Source organism: Ostrinia nubilalis, chromosome 6, assembly GCF_963855985.1.
Source record: "Ostrinia nubilalis chromosome 6, ilOstNubi1.1, whole genome shotgun sequence".
In the NCBI taxonomy this organism is placed as follows: domain Eukaryota; kingdom Metazoa; phylum Arthropoda; class Insecta; order Lepidoptera; family Crambidae; genus Ostrinia; species Ostrinia nubilalis.
In genome coordinates, this window is record NC_087093.1 from 776,400 (window position 1) to 794,874 (window position 18,475).

The following is an 18,475-nucleotide window of genomic DNA, read 5'->3' on the forward strand; positions in this document are numbered from 1 at the left end:
TGCAATACTGTATACTAAAAAAACCCGAATTCCAAGCAAAAATACTGATCGCATAGTAACTGTTATTAAAGAACGTTACAAAATCACTGTAACTGTTACAACCCTATTTAAGAGTGAATGAACAACAGAATGACATTTATCAGTGTTGCTATTAGTAAATAATTATGAACAAGGCACGAAAGAAATAAATATTAATAAAATTTTCATAATTTATTTGAATTATGTAATTTTCCCGGTATTTATAAATTCAAATATTTATTTTGTTATTTTCATATCATGCAGTAATAAAACATTGTATATTATTTGAAACGGAAATATCACTGAATGAAAGAACGAAATATATGTTTCATTCATGTGTGAGTCTATTCGTGAATGTCTGATTATGTTTGTGTGTGTTTAGAAAGGAAGTGAGGTCATTGGAAACTCGGAAGGGAGGAGGCTTTGAACCAAGTGGGGTGGGGAGGGAGGGTAGGGAGGAGGGAGAGGAAACTACTACACGAAACCGGCCAAACTACTTCGTTCAACGGTCGCGCGGCAGCGCGCATTTTTGCTTGTTTTCTTTCCAATAGCCCCACCTTTGTTTCGTTATGAATTGTTTTTATACCGATTGTCTAATAGAAAAATATTCGCCGGTTGAGTTATTAGAAAATAATGTACCGGTACGTTCAGTATTTCATTCGTACGAAATACCTGTGAGTGTGGATAGGTGTTAAAATAGGTTGCAGGCAATCCTTAGGAAAAGTGAAATGAATATTTTTGTGTTTAGTTAGTGAATAATGGAGTGTTGTAAAGACATGGGGGTTCAGAAGCGGCACAGTCAGTTCAGTGACACGAAGTACAAGTGGAGGACCGTGTTGGTGTTTATGTGGTGCGCGAGTGGTTGTGTGGGACAGGAGTTGATGGGTGTTGGCGAGGCAGATCCCTACTTGCTGAACAAGTCGTTGGGGCTGACGGAGTTACCGGGCGGCGTGATCGCCGGCGGGCGGACGTTGTGGAAGGCCGACAGCAGCCCGTATCTCCTCCGGGACGACCTGCTGGTGGAAAGAGATGCGGAGCTGGTCATCGAGCCCGGCGTGGAGGTGCGGTTTGCGCCGATGGTCGGGATCACAGTTCGCGGGAAGCTACTGGCTGTGGTAAGATTTTTTTTTAATAATCTAACCTTTACGTTATTAGTTAGACCCATTGCTATTTTAGTAGATAGAATCGCTGTAATCTTAAATCTTGAAACAACGGCTCAAAGTACTTAGTATGCAAACGTAGTTAGAATTAATTCTTTGCTTCAATCATTACGTTAAAATAGCTCCTATAGTAACGCATTATTCAATAGGATTCTGATTAGAAAATTCCCAGCAAGAAGATGAATCCAACAGTAAACAAACAATATGTAATAAAGCTGTGTTGTGGTTCATTTATCACTTTCATGTTTTATTTTAGTTAATTCTGAACTTTATTAAAAAAATTAATCTAGAAAAATTCGATGTTATGACGTTACCTTACTCGTACAATAAGTTAAGACGATACACGACGACTGTTTTCAACGAAACGAAACTCGTCGAAAAAACCCAGTTAAGCTTCTCACGGTCATTATCCCATCCAGGGTTTCTTATTAGAAAAACAGGATTACGTTCCTTACATCTAAGGGTAGTAGCCCTACTATTATTATCCATGATTTACGACGAAGATGGATTATTACCATTTAGATACTACGCATGGTGTCTGCAGGTGTTTAATCATGGGTTCAGGTTATCCTCAAAAATACATTTCAAGCCTGTGTATGATCTTAATTTTACGCAGAAGAATGAATCCATTTTGGTTATCCACATTATGAACTTCTTTAGCACCCAAAAGGAAGCTATAAAAATCCTTGTAACTACAATCAAATGGAAGTGACATGCGATGAATCAAATAATTACGAATTCGATTAAGAAAAATACTAATGAAGGATGTTCTGGGTCGATATATTTATTTACGCCGTTAGTCGTTAATAAAGGTAATAAGTTCAAATAAATAGGACAGCACACATCACTTGTGTACTTAGCTTTCCCTTTTGTCGATAGCAAACATTAGATAAACGCACGCCTTTGATAATGCCTGATAACAGTATCGAAATCATTGAGCCATGATATTGATTTATTCACCTGCTGGAGTACGGCAAATATTAATACACATTACGAAAGCAAATATCGGAAATAGAGCATGGCGCGCAAACGTGGAGTCACACCGGTTTTGTAGTGCTCTTACAGGTTAAGATTCCTAGAGGTTCTCGGAAAATACTGAAGTTACCAACGATATCGTCACGAGAGTATCGTCACTGTGTGATATGATATGATACATAATGTAAATGTTATGAAATACTTTACATTTAAGTCTTGTTTTGGACACTTGAATAAATATTAAACACGAGCTAACCAGAGATCATTTAGACATGACAAAACGTTTGTAGTATGGATTGATATTGATTGATGATCTCACTCAGGAGTTTAAGATAGAAACTTGAACCATGGTGAAGCAAGATTTCCCAGGCAGAACATACTCAAATCGCTTTTTGAAAAGCAGGCAGGAGTGTCCCATTCCACAATTTATATACAGAATAATATTGCAAAACACAGACGAGTTATAAAGGCTGAATCTGATGCATAATCTGATAAGATTAGAAATTAACTTCCGTAAAACTGTGCTTCTAAAAACATTACAGTTAATTGGCGAGCACATCTTTAATGATAGTCTGTAATGTACATTATGTAGTTGACAAACAAAAACCAAAAGGGGATGAAATGAAAAGAAAGAAGCCGTTAATCATAATTTACGTCAGGATAATCATCAAAGCCTCTTTACAAATCACTTTTGGACGCCATGAATCATAAATTACGAGATGCACGTGTTAATGAAGCCAGCTGGGACAAAGGCGCCGTGTCCTGACCCGGCGACCCTGCATCGTTAGGCCAATCAGCACGCTCAAATCACAAGGAGACCCGGGAAGACAGCTGACGACCGACTTCCTGAGGGAAGTGATCTGGACTAATAGGAGCGGATGAATCGCTTGCGAATAGGCTGAGACTAGAAACTGAGAACCAGTTCAAGATGATTCAAGATGCAATAGAACTGTAAAATATGAAACAGTAAATAATTAAAGAATTTCGTGAAAGACGATTTTCGAATTACTCCAATCTTAGTTCGAATTACACATTGTAGGCCATAGGCCAGGGGTCTTAATTCGAGTTACACATTGTAGGATTTGTAGGCCATAGGCCCATAATAATATTTTCAAAGTAGGTACTTATATTCAAAAAACCTTACAGTGAAAGTTGGTAGGTTACCTAGATTTCAAAATGAATTTTAGCATTAGTTGGGTAACTACCGAATAATGTTAAAGGATTACAACAACAAAGATGCATTTACGTACTTTCATCTAGACTTGTATTTTCTATTGCATGTGCTTTCACTTAGTATTCAACTGTATTTTGACATCACCTCATCTCGTAAATGGTAATGTCTGTCTGACTCCATCATTGCGTAGGTCTTTTGAAGTAATATCCTATAATGAATGTTCGTTATTAAAATAGCTGGCATTTATTTAGTTTAAGTCCTCATTTCTTATAATACTACAGTAAGGGTTAAAGAAGATAATTAATACTACCAATAACCAGTTACAACTACAAGGGATGTTCGCTGCATTTCTTTAGTCATTGCACAAGAAAAGATGAAGATCCTTATGAAGAATGGGACTACAGTTGGAAAAAGTTATTTTGCGTGTTGTTGTGCCCATGCGAGTTTAGGAATTGGTAGATTATTTACTTCGAATATTGTATCAGTTAAGACAATGAATAATTTCAGTATCTGAATGCTCTTTGTACGTTTGTACGTAAAAAGACCACAAACAAATGGACCGAACGTGACAAATTGCAAGCGGACACTGCGGTCGCTTTCACTACAAAATTGAGATGAGCAATTTTATTGCAAATTGTGGCCAACAAAAATGAATCTGAAAACGCGATGTTGATGTCAAACCTTGTTCATCAACTTTTGCACAAATGATGCCATCTAAAAGAATAAAAAAAGTTTCAGATAATCAGCATTGTTGTGGCATTAAATTCGTTACACGAAGATTATCCCCTAACTGAAAAAGTGCGACCTAAAGAAATGAAAGAAAAAGTGAAAAAAGGGCACCGGGCACACGCACTGTTGAATTAGGATCGCTATCAAAATTATGTCAAGATCTGTAAACATTGATAACGTGTGTGCCGACGATAGTGGCAACCTAAGCAAGCAACGCATCTTTACACACGTCTCTGTCTTTTCCGAGATGTTGGACAAGGTAGGATAGAGCGGGAATGCACCTGGCTGGAAGATACTCAAAGTTAATATCCAGCTGCTCATTACGGAATTACTTAGATACAGTTAGGAGTTGCGGTCGACTGACCCTCGTCGTCTAACGAACCATATTTCTCAACCTTGAGTGTTCAACTGTCGTCGTGAGTCATAGGAAATTAGAGTTGCAGTTAATGTTCTATGTTTTCTCATAGTTAACGGCATTATTTCCTGGAAACATTATTGTTTATTTACAAATAGCTCAACAATGGTTGGTCAGTTTCAAAACATTCAAATCACTGGAGATGTGGCTAAAGTCATGACAGGAATTTGATGGCATATGTACCATTGCTACCATCACTACCAAACAAATGTAACAGTAATTGCTAATATTGTACCATGGATTAATAGACCTATATTAATCCATGATTGTACTGAACTCGTAATTAATTGGTATTGACATAACATGCCTCAAGTCTAGCAAGAGAAACAAATATGGATTTACCACCTACTTACTTTCAATGTCACGCATCACTAGCGATATGTGAATGAGTCAGGCCGAATGAATCACAGAATCTCAAGCACTTCTATTCTAGGTGGATATTTTCTATAATTTCATTTTGTTACAGTCGCATTTTGATCCTATTTGTAGTCTGTTCTCTTTCTGGTAGATCGAAAAAAGTATTATCTACCATGTACAAAGTAAATAGTTGTGCCTAGTGAATAAGTTGCATTATTTTAACATAATGCTCATAATGGCCTGAAGACCTACATAACTCACGCATGTATTATTATTTTCTGGGCCAACATTTTCCGATGTAGCGAATCATACCCATATTGTGCTAAGCAACATTTTAATTTATAATTGTAATATTATGTTAATTTATATCCTTCCTTATGTCTCTTGTTATTAATTGAGATTATAATTAATATTTCCCATAAGTCAATAGTTCTGGTTTTTTCCTCCAGATTGTTTCCATGTTTGTTCTTGTTTTGTTTGTCGTACAGATGAGTCATTGATACTGTAACAAATGCCAATAAACTGTATAAATTTATATTATTACGTAATTATTACGCAAATTCATCAGACAGGTATTTTAGCTAACGGCATGTAAATTACGCCCGCCAAATTTTTCTCGCAAATTGCAATAGGTATACCAAAGATAAAGCAGTTATTGATGGAGTATTTGGAAAATTTTGTCAACCCCTAAAAGGGGGACTCCCTATGTCGGTTTATGTCGGACCTTATGAGGCCTGACACCAAAAGGTCTTGAGTCTTCAAAGGTTGTTACAACCGCTCGATAGAAAAGGATTTTATAAAGGAAGGCAAGGCATTATGTTTAAGGATGTAATAATCAGAATTAGCTTCTTTGACGTTACTTAAATATACTTAGCATTAGGTCATTGCCTCGCTACTACTTACATAAAAATGGCACTGCGGTGAATCACACTCATTAACATATGATATTTAATTTTGTACATTGATTCATGTCACTTGATAACTTTAGCGTTGGTGCTTCCGTTACTGGGCTTTGTTTGGCGTTCTTATCATAATGGGAATAGGTTCTACATGTGATTCTCCGAATTTTACACATCAATGTTCGTAAAAAGTCCTTTTTAATAATGTAAGTAAGTAGTTAATTAAAGAAGTAAATAGGTATGTTACAGTTAGTCATTATTATCCATATTAGATAAGCGCCTCACATATCAGAGCCTCCTTTACTGTAACATTTAATTTTATCCTGTTAGATCATAATCTGGCATTCCGATCTAATAAGTTTTCTCAATCACAACTATTACCGTCAATTTAATATGACCTTTATCTGTATTGCAATACAGTACACAATAATTATTCTCCTGAACCGAAGCTGCGCCTGAGTTCGGCGTTGAAGTGGCGCTATCGCATTTGTTCCGGATCGCGAAACGCTACGATTTCTTCGGACAATGTTGTACTTTTTTGGGTCACGGTATAAATAACAGTAAAGTATCCGATTTGCTCCAACTCAGCCGTCTGCATCGGCCTTACGTCACCAACAGGTGAGTGGGTTGCAGTTTTCAAAAGGATAAAAGCTGCCTGAAGCGAAACCGGATTCGAGCATGTGGTTTTTGCAATCTTAGGTCATGATTAATTTTGAAAACCGACGCTTAATGATGAAATTGCAAAAAATATAGGCAGTTTAACAGTTTAATTTACATTGGACCGGCTTTCCTGAGTCTAAGCTGAGTCTAAAGACTTATTAAGATTAACAACTTCTGGTCATTCTAATTACATCAAGGCCAAACTACATGAGGTGCTTCTTAAGATCAGTAACTATACTAACTATTGTAATTCACTTAAAAAACTGGCAGGGCAGACAATTTTAACAGGCTCTAATTTGGGCCATTTGTTTCCCAGGCTCTTGAGCCTGTCAGCGCAAATCGTTGCGTTCTAGCCAACTAATACCATTGACCTTGAGGATCAATGAATCCTTGCTGGACCGCCTAATTGCCTTGGAGTTCTGCTGGATGATATCGGTGCTATTATCCCATCAGAAGCTGCCGATCCCACGTTAAATGGTTATTTCTACATTGAAGATTGCTATCTTTAGTATTCCTGGCAATTGTTAAAAGCAAATTCCGCGCACATTTCAAATACTTATTTATGCGATTGTAATTAATACTTTTTTGTAGTTTCTCAATAGGGTTTATATTGTTTCTTGCTCTTTTTTTATGAGCATTCCACCATTCCCATTCAACATAGAGCCATTGAAAGCGGTTCATTCAGCCATTTTGGAAATTTAAGTAAGAGTACTACCTACCTAGGTAACTATATTTATTTTCATTTCCATAACCAAGTATTGTACGTTTTTTCGAGCGTTGTTACGATTCCATTCGACCCCAGAAGTCACGGCGTACGTCTTTGTCTATCCGAACGTAAGGAGAGCGGATTGGGAACAAAACAACGCAGGTGGGAGCGGGTTCAACGGCTGCGTATCGCGCGATCTCGTCATGCGCGGCGCTTCGTCGCGCCTCAGATTGGCCCTGCACCTGATACGGTCCACAAAACGCTTGATGGCCTGCGAAGACTTGATACAGCACCGACTATTTTCACGAGTCTTGAAGTACTACCTCAGCAATTAATTTTGTATGAGTTACCAGAGCCTGTTCCATGATTTAAAGGTGTAGGTGGGTAGGTGGATACCAATCGACCAGTTAAAGCTGTAGTCAGCCTTTCTAAGCAGACAGCAGCGCAGACCTTTCACAGCAGCGCAGACTCTAAATCTAAGATAAGTGTCAATACTAATAGAGTTAACTGTAGTTTCTGACTCGTTTGAAAAGGTCCATTCTCAAATCTTGGCTGTGGAAGGCTGTGGGATTAACGTACATTATCACATTTTCTATTCGGCTTTGCAACAACAATTAACAATTACGCACGAGGCTCATAACTTGCCAAACTGCACTTGCCTGTGTCTAAAACAGGACTTCAAATAAATTGTAGCTTTTGGCGTAAGCTAATAAAAAAACCTCGGTTCGTTGTCCGATAATGTCAAACGTTGCCGCCACCAGACCGTGGTGCTCAGCGCTGTGTTCAGAGCACACAGCGTGAAGTAATAGACGTGCCAGGTTGACAAGTGCATCAACCATGTATAGCTGAATACGCAAAAGCCGAACAGAAACAAGCAGCATGGCATCAAAATTTCCTAAGTGTCAATTTAATTAGGATCCTGATCAAAATCTGTCAAGAGTGTTAAATGCAAAGTTAACACATAAAATAGCGTGACTGAATAAAGGATACGATCATGGAGTTCTGACGCATGTTTATTGATTATTTTATTTTATTACCAAGTCATTAAACCTCGTTTTAGTACCCTATCAGAAAACCTACAGCAAACTACCTAAGCCCCTATAGGTACAACTAGTTGAGTAGAATTTATGTACCTAGATGTACAGTTAGGTGAGATCTGTGATGATGAAAGCAATTTAAGGAATTTCGTGGTTATGTGCTTTTATACTGTCTGAAACATGTACAAATCGATCGTCTTGCAGCTTTCTGACCTTTGTCAAATCTGTTAGCTATTGCTGCTACTCGTCACTCAGTTACGCCTTGTTATGTGCAACGATTCTGTTACGCACGATCTAAGAATTTCATAAAACTGTTTCTGTCATCAGATAGGTACCTACCTAGTTTTCTGAAGTAAATCGATTAAAAATTAGAGTTCAGAATCTTGAGACGTAACTTGAATGTAAATCCCTGATTCTCATAATAATGCTTGTGGTATTCAACATTTCACACGCTACATAAAGATCGGTTGACCAACCGCATTGTCAGGTTATGTTCTCTTTTGACCGCAAGCGAACATAATTTCAATATGGTACACATTAACAAATCTTCTTGTTTAGAACACAAATTGTTCGTTAAAATAACTTCCAACAGTTCTCGTGTCTTACTCACTTTGCCCATGGTATTTACAATGGGATTCCGTTATTTCACGATTTCCAAAGAGTTGTGCTTAGTTAATTAATATTAATTAGATGCCCTTTCAAGCAACGAACACCCACCCATAAAATACCAACTCTTCTTTTCCTGTTTTGAGAACTATTAAAAGCACGGCTATCGTGTAGCTGCTATGAGTATCATTTGCTGCAATTCTTGCATGTGGTTAAGATGAAGTATTAAAATAGTTTAATTTGTTCCTTGTTTTGCAATCGTAAAGTTCAACTTGTGCAGCAAACCCGCCCGTAATAACCTTGCGCAATGCAACAGATGCAGTTATTTGTATCATTACCTATTGCAAGAAAGGATTTTTTCTTGGCGGCTTGGTGACTGGAATTGAACCGCCACCGGTGCAGACTGAGAAGATAGTTGTCTGCACGTGAAAAAGAGGTTGTCCGGCTTGCAGAAATTTATATAAGTTACCGTTCCTTGTGTGAAATTAGAAAATGTAAATAAAACAGCTCCCTCTCAATTGACACAATTTATTTTTATCTCGTATGCTCGTATATAGTTAACAATTACGATATTATAATAACTACTGTAATAGTGCCAATCTCAAGGGATTCAGGGTCGTTAATTAGGTTCGGTTTGGTGAATATTATTGCCACTACAAATTTCTTAAAACTCAGCCTAAATATTAAAAGACTCTAATAGTTACGATAACTGCACGATGTCAGGTCGGAAAGACTCCTACTTGGAGGATGGAAAAGTGGGTACCTTGGAAGCCATGCGGTTATAAGCCGTTACCCTGAACGTTCCTCTCTTCTTCCGGGGTCCAACGGGTCTCGCACACTTTTAGGCTCCAAGCAGCGTCCTCCACGGCCTCAAGCTCTTGCATCTCTTCGACAGGTAAGCGTTCAAACTCTTGCAGAGACAGAGGTTTGATGACAAGGAGGAAATGCGAAGAGATCAGCAGTTTAGAAAGGAGAAATATTTCATACGAAACGAAGAGGAATTAAAATATATGAAATATCATCAAAATATTATGTTTAAATTATAAAATCTTGTAAAATCTGAAATTATGAAATCTATGAAATCCCGCATCTGAAACGAAAAATACGTGTGTCAGGATCACATGTGGAACGTGGCATTAGGTTATGAAAATCCCCGCAATGGGAAAGAAATACTTACGAAGGCTGTTCACTAATTTGAGCTTCGCTCGCAGCCTTCAGCATCCCAGCCCTCGTCCAACATAACGTTTAGGAAATTTCTGAAAGAAACGATCACATTGAAATACCACGTACTGGAATACGAAAATTATCAATCACGAAAAATAAATAAATTCTCCGACGGGAACTTACCTCATGTGTGAATATTTTTAATTATATTAAGAAATTATCGTGGATGCATTCCGCATCACACGATTTAAAACAAAAGGGGATTACATCCCCGAAAACAATAAAATTGCGGTTGCGCAAGATCGACCAAAATTCCAAAGTGATTTGACAGCTCAACTGACAGCCTGCGAGTCATTGACATCGCAAGACGTTTCGTTTCGCCGCTTAGGTAAAAAGCAAATACTAATAAAAACCATGATGAAAACAATCTCCTGAACACTGAAAATATTCTATTAAAAAATAGAATAATCAAAACAAAAACATTAGGAAATGTTTCAATAAAATATATTTGAATTGACTGAGCAAAAAGCGCCATCTATTGCAAATTAATTCAAAATCACGCCAATAGATGTCGCCAGTGGTATCCTAAATCCAAATATCGAGAAGAAATATCAATTTGTGAAAACAGCCAAAACTGCAACGCTACAATACCCTCCCCCCTAGACATTCGCACGGAGAAAGAATCTGAGCTGCCCTCAGCGAACTACAAACTGAAAAAGAAAAAAAAAATGTGTCTAAACGCAGAAAGACCCCAAAAAGAAAACATTCCAGCAGAAACTTCAACTGAAAAAAAAAATCTAGAAAACAAACAACGAGTTGTAGGGTATGCTGACATAACAGGAACAAAAACAAACTGACTTTTCACTAAGCACCACAAACCAGATGAAAACCAACTACCAGGACTGATGTTCTTCAAACCTAAAACAATCTCTGCTGTCCGAGCATAAATAAAACCCAACACTAACATACAATCATCTTTCATACCTCTCTTTCATACCTGTAAGCATCAGTTTCAAATTATACTGCTTGCCACCTGCATTCAAAATTCCCCATAGAGTCCCAACTGTGAACCAGTGGTACTCGAATCCCCAGTAACGTTGTAAGGCTATTTCGGCCATTACTAACATATTTTCTGGAATAGCCATCCAGTGGGCCCTAGGGAAAGTGTATATTTCAACACATGTCATCCCTAGAAAAAATGTCTGGGTTAAAAACCACAGAACAAAAATGTCGCTGGCCACAATATAAATTGGACGTCATCGCAACAAAACACAAAACACAGGGAATAGTGCATAGAAGCACATGATGTCATCCCTGGAAAAGACGAAACAAACGAGGCATGTATATAGGAGATACATAGCACTCAAACAAAACAAAACAAAAACACAGAGATAAAATCTCTGGAAAAAAATTTCTGAACTATAAGTTACAGAATAAAGCACCGAGGCTAGTAAGTATGTAGCAGTTACCCAACAACTCAATTGTGTCCAAAAAAAAATTTTTTGCTATAAAAGAATCTATCAAATTCCCAACAGAAAAACTACACAATATGATTGTGTCCAAAAAAAATTTTTTCTATAAAAGAATCTATTAAATTCCCAACAGAAAAACAATACACAATACGATTGTGTTAAAAAAAAATAATTCTAAAAACTAAACTCATAAGTTAGGTACCAAAGTAAAGAACCTACCTACCCAGAAAATAAAATCCTAAGTCCTACGACTGAGAACCTTGGTATAACCACAGTATAACCATAATTTAAAAAAAAAACTTCCTCGAAGAAGGTAGCTTAATAAAAATATTTTTGAAAAAAAAAACTATGTGGCAAAAATATTTTCCAAAAGTTAAATGAAAAATTATTATTACTATTTATACAAATTTAAGAGAGTGGCACTTTACTAAAATTAATAACTTTTAATTGTTATCAAACCAAAACAATAATCAATTAAGTTATTCCCGTATAAAAATTAACAAGTTAGTAAGTGTACCCACAAACAACTCACTAACCAGTAATAACATTATGTACCAAACCTTATAATACACTGCAGTATAATGCCTAAATAACTAATAGGAATATCTGCCTTAAGTTATAAAAATTTTGCCAAATTAAATTAATTAATTTCAAAAAAGGTTATAATATTATGCTAACATTATGTAATACAAAATAAAGTGTACTAGGTAACATGAAATAAAAGTTATATGTCCATAGTGACACGAAAGCAATTTGTTACCTAAGTACATAAACAATTAAAAGATTTCAGTTAGCATTAATTAAACAAAATATCCGGGTAGGTACTTTAAAATACATTATGTACTTACTTATTATTAGTACAAATGAATAAACACTAGAATTAATACTAAAACTGTGTTTGTCTTGTATGAAAAAACAAAATAATTAAAGTAAGTAACTAAAAGTTATAAGCTATAAAGCCCAAAAGCAGTGTAGGTATAAAATAAATATAACCTAACAAAAAAAAATGTTACTTACTTGTCCCAACATAATATACAAAATAGTTGCAACACAAAAAAAATGTAACCTAACATCATGTAAACTAACCTCATATAGAGTAGTACGCTCTGTTATAATGGTTAACATCATAATATGTAAAAGTTGACAACCTAAAAAAATTATGTGGGCATCACAAATAAAATAAACAACAAAAAATAACAAGACAAACAACAGCACACACATGAGAGATTCCCTAATAAAAAAATATTTAACAACAAAATAGAAGTGTATGAGTGGATAGTCAGCACACAATGTTGCTTCTATTATTGGCTTTCCACCCATAAACTTCATAAAAATAATGTGGCAATAATAAACATCAAAAGATGGGCGCCACTGCAAGAAATGATTTTTTCTTGGCGGCTTGGTGACTGGAATTGAACCGCCACCGGTGCAGACTGAGAAGATGGTGAGTTGTCTGCACGTGAAAAAGAGGTTGTCCGGCTTGCAGAAATTTATATAAGTTACCGTTCCTTGTGTGAAATTAGAAAATGTAAATAAAACAGCTCCCTCTCAATTGACACAATTTATTTTTATCTCGTATGCTCGTATATAGTTAACAATTACGATATTATAATAACTACTGTAATAGTGCCAATCTCAAGGGATTCAGGGTCGTTAATTAGGTTCGGTTTGGTGAATATTATTGCCACTACAAATTTCTTAAAACTCAGCCTAAATATTAAAAGACTCTAATAGTTACGATAACTGCACGATGTCAGGTCGGAAAGACTCCTACTTGGAGGATGGAAAAGTGGGTACCTTGGAAGCCATGCGGTTATAAGCCGTTACCCTGAACGTTCCTCTCTTCTTCCGGGGTCCAACGGGTCTCGCACACTTTTAGGCTCCAAGCAGCGTCCTCCACGGCCTCAAGCTCTTGCATCTCTTCGACAGGTAAGCGTTCAAACTCTTGCAGAGACAGAGGTTTGATGACAAGGAGGAAATGCGAAGAGATCAGCAGTTTAGAAAGGAGAAATATTTCATACGAAACGAAGAGGAATTAAAATATATGAAATATCATCAAAATATTATGTTTAAATTATAAAATCTTGTAAAATCTGAAATTATGAAATCTATGAAATCCCGCATCTGAAACGAAAAATACGTGTGTCAGGATCACATGTGGAACGTGGCATTAGGTTATGAAAATCCCCGCAATGGGAAAGAAATACTTACGAAGGCTGTTCACTAATTTGAGCTTCGCTCGCAGCCTTCAGCATCCCAGCCCTCGTCCAACATAACGTTTAGGAAATTTCTGAAAGAAACGATCACATTGAAATACCACGTACTGGAATACGAAAATTATCAATCACGAAAAATAAATAAATTCTCCGACGGGAACTTACCTCATGTGTGAATATTTTTAATTATATTAAGAAATTATCGTGGATGCATTCCGCATCACACGATTTAAAACAAAAGGGGATTACATCCCCGAAAACAATAAAATTGCGGTTGCGCAAGATCGACCAAAATTCCAAAGTGATTTGACAGCTCAACTGACAGCCTGCGAGTCATTGACATCGCAAGACGTTTCGTTTCGCCGCTTAGGTAAAAAGCAAATACTAATAAAAACCATGATGAAAACAATCTCCTGAACACTGAAAATATTCTATTAAAAAATAGAATAATCAAAACAAAAACATTAGGAAATGTTTCAATAAAATATATTTGAATTGACTGAGCAAAAAGCGCCATCTATTGCAAATTAATTCAAAATCACGCCAATAGATGTCGCCAGTGGTATCCTAAATCCAAATATCGAGAAGAAATATCAATTTGTGAAAACAGCCAAAACTGCAACGCTACACTATGCAACTTCTACTTACTGCCACGCTAGACAATAACATCAGTTTAGATAAAATACATAAAATTATACAAACTTCCAAGTCTTAAAACCGGCTTACGAAAATGGCGAGTGGAAAGCGAAAAAAGTTGAATCTGAACTGAAAGTAATCGATTGCTCAATCAATCAATACGCTTGTATACGACGCCTTTGACTTGTGAGTCATAGCAATGTAAATATCCTGAGATTTGAATGCTAATGATGATCGTTTGTAATACTCGCTGGACGACGCAGGACAAAGCGCATTGTGTGCGCGTGATTAGGTGACCATAGTAATTAGTTTGAACGGGCAATCGTAATGTGATGGTCGTAATCGAATGATTCAAAAGTAATTCTTATCGTCTGATATAAAATACTTTTCATGGTTTACAGTTAACCGTACCTATACTCCTATGAAACAAAGTTGAGATAGCATAAGTGGTATGAGCAACGTACCACACCTTCCGGAACTGCGTGCGGTTGGTATTTGCTACCTATCTTTGATATAAACCATTGATTTATCATCGTCTGAAACTGCAAGTGTTATCTTATATCCTACGAACAAAAAAGATACAACGAAATCGTCACACCAAGGCAAAACATGATTCCAGATTCCGAAAAAATAATTTTGGTCTTATCTATTTTACGATATTCTTGTACCTATCAGCCTTGATAGCGTAATAGACTTTGATATCTTCTGTAGATCTCTACGGTATGTTACTTTACTCGGTACTACTGTACTCAAAATTAAGTTCATTTTCTACTTCGTTGAGATGGAAAGTGTCATTGGATTTCTGCGTACAATAAATGAACTAAATTAGCCAAATAATGTACCAATCGTACAAATAAATACAACATAGCTAAGCAGACGTTAACAGTATTTACCTACTGACTGATAATATAGATTACAGACACAAAACATTAATTCATAAAATACTGAAACATAACAACGCTGACGAATTTGTGACTGTTACTCGTATGCAACATTTCACAGAAAAGATCGACGTCATACTTAGTTCCTTCACATTAATCTTTCATCTACTTGAAAGGGCTTAAGATAAGTTCCTGCTACAATCTATTTTTCATGAAACCAAAGGATTACCAACATCCGAGGCACCGAGTCGTGTAATGAAGCCAAAGCGTGACCCAAAAACCTGGACCGGCTGCATTTGGTTCGGGAGATACAATCGTCTCGCTCTGGTTGTGTTCGTGAAAAGCGTGACAAAGCGATACGATTTCGATGGGCATAAAAAATGGCTGTCTCCGGTAAAAGTTGCTAAGTGCCGTCATTGTTTCTTTGATTGTTTGCGCCTGCGACGATTAGCAGATGCTGCTCCGATTGTGCCAGACCTATCTGGTGTCGTTAGTTCTAGATAATGATAGGTTTTAGGCCAACTAGTCACACTGGCTGAACAGAATCAGATAACATTTAACATAGAAAACGGTCAATGTTTCGTTTTCTTAAATGGTCATTGGATTGGTTGGAGGCATATCTAGCAATTTTGGGAGTGGCCGGCTCGCTGGGAGTTTAGCAAATGCTAAGATAACATTCACCTCAAAACAAGACACAATTTTGAGTTGCTTACAACTACAAATCTACATTATATGTATATGTTACGGTTAATGTGATAAATTGAAAATTATTAATAATAACCGGTTATTATGAATAATTACCGACAGTCGCGGTAAAAGTGATAAATGAATCACATTTAACAGTGATTATTTAATAATTCAAGCTTAGTACTAACAAATTTCTTAAAAGAGAACAACATCTTGTGTACGTGCTCGTGTACAGCCAAACTTTTGAACGTTTTGATATCATATATTAATATAATTTGGCATAATGAGTTTGGAGTGTTTCTTGCATAATATTACTTTTCCATGATGCCTGTAACATAATGTTTTGATTTAAAGTGAAAAATAGGTTAAGGTGCGGCGGGGGTGGCCCTTGGGCCACCCCTAAGCCGCCTATTTAGTTTTATACACACATAAATGACCTCATATTAATCACATTTACCAAATCATGCGGTAATTATTCATAATAACCGGCGATTATTCATAATTTTCACATTTATCACTTTGACCGTAACATATTACATATGTATTGCAGTATTAATAAAATTACCCAACAGTCTATCAACTCAGATAACTAGATTGAATAAGCTGTAATAAATTGGTAATCATGAAGTATCATCCCAAATGACTCACCCAGTTCAATCCTCGTGCTAAAGGGACTACCCTCAACAACCTTACAGTGTGTCAAATTTTTAATCCTCTCATGCAAAGCAAGATGCCAGCATAAGCGACAGTGACAGATAGACCCGAAACTAACGAGTAGTCCTGCACACAGAGAGTAACTTATGTCTAACGATGATCCTGCAATTACACCATGTCTCTCTCTCCTTCTTGGCTTGACCACGTAGCGTGACGTCGCTCCGTCCCCCGTCGTGACGTCGTGACTGAGCCACAATGAACCCTGCCACGATCGCGTTGGACACGAAGCCGAGTGCTGGTCGAATTTATTATTATTATTGGAGTAGGTAATCACTTAGCTTGGGAAACGATTTTATCCTGAGATGTTTATTTGAGATCAAATAAAGTGCAATATGGCGGGCTATTTGGGTGTGTATGTGACTGCACTGTACTGCAGTGAATTTATTTATTTTCTTGCAAAATCCGTTGTATCTGTAAGTGCAAAAAGATGGTATAACCACTTCGAAACTATGATGATTGGTGAGTCGCCTAAAGTTTCAAAACTTTTTGAGTGCACTTTTTTGTGTGTGATTTCCATTTTAGTATCGTCAAAATGTCGCCATTGCTTATTTAACCACCCACTATTTACTTGCCATTAAGTCGATAGGTGCTGTAAACAATAAGCGAACTGTTCAGTCAAAAACAAATTAACCTTTTACTTAAACACCTTTTTGAGCCAACTATCGGCCTTTTCCACCACCGAATGTTTGTGCAACAACATTGGACCACCACTACACAGTTTCCTGGAAATTGTGACATGAGATTCGCATTGTTTCAGCCATGATGTATTGTGGCAATTTCGAAATTAAATTTCACAGTAGTTCACTTGGCAGCCATTATATTTCGGCCTTGTGCCGAACAATGAACTTTAACTGTATCTCCTTATGGGGTCAAAAGCAGCAGTGAATTCGAAATAATCGACTACCTACGTAGTATCGCTAACGAATTGTCAAGGAAACTTGTCTATAGGTACTCGTATATCTTGTAAATGAAGAATATTAAGGTATTTTTGTTTCGGTCAACAATTAACATCGGTTAACGCATTTGTGTACAAACTAGTAACTGTGTTTGTTAGGACAAACAACCGACCGCAGATGATTTTGTTGATGAAAAACTGCACCAACCAAAAACTTCACGATGATTTTTTGGTCTGAAACACAACTTTCTTAGCTGATTGCTTCCGCGAATTTCTCTCGAGTTACTTTTACCTTAGCTCGAGCCTCGGTTAGATAACTCTTCAGGAAATATCGGCTCTAATGAAATTTCACAAAGATGACATTTTAAAAATATCTTGACATCACCACCAATGAAAATCCTTTTCAACCGACTTCAAAAAAAGGAGGAGGTTCTCAATTCGACCCGTATGTTTTTTTTTTTTTCTATGTTTGTTACGCGATAACTCCGCCAATTATGAACCGATTTGAACAAATCTTTTTTCAGCGTATAGGTAATACCTCAAGGGTGGTCCCATTTAAATTTAATAATAAAAAAAACAACCCCCAAGGGTGGGAAATTGGGGATGAACTTTTTTATACGCAATATCTCCGCCGATTATAAACCAATTAGAACGATTACTTTTTTGTTGAATAGGTATTATCAAAAGGGTGGTTTCATGCGAATTTGAAGAAAATATTTCACCCCCAAGGGTGGAAAATTGGGGATGAACTTTTTTATACGCAATATCTCCGCCGATTATGAACCAATTTGAACGATTATTTTTTTGTTGAATAGGTATTATCAAAAGGGTGGTTTCATGTGAATTTGAAGAAAATATTTCACCCCCAAGGGTGGAAAATTGGGGATGAACTTTTTTATAATATACATTAAGAATAAAATGGTCTCAATGTACTGCCTACCTTCAGTGGTAACATCAAGGTAATAATTAGTTAACTAAAAAGCAAGAAATAAGTAAAATTTTATTTAAAAAAAACCGACTCCAAAAAACCTACACTAAAAAGTAGAAAAATAATTACTAATTACCTACTTATTT

The 18,475-nt window shown here is 36.6% G+C and overlaps 1 protein-coding gene across 2 annotated transcripts in view; it reads left to right on the forward strand.

The window, feature by feature from the left end:
* The first annotated feature begins 503 nt into the window (after positions 1-503).
* Positions 504-18,475, forward strand: part of LOC135072375 (protein bark beetle) — a 40,964-nt gene continuing 22,992 nt past the window's right edge. For both annotated transcript variants that reach the window (XM_063966277.1, XM_063966276.1), the window contains exon 1: positions 504-1,133. In XM_063966277.1, coding sequence (XP_063822347.1) covers positions 777-1,133 — 357 coding nt within the window. In that variant the 5' untranslated portion in view covers positions 504-776. The remainder of the gene's footprint in view (positions 1,134-18,475) is intronic.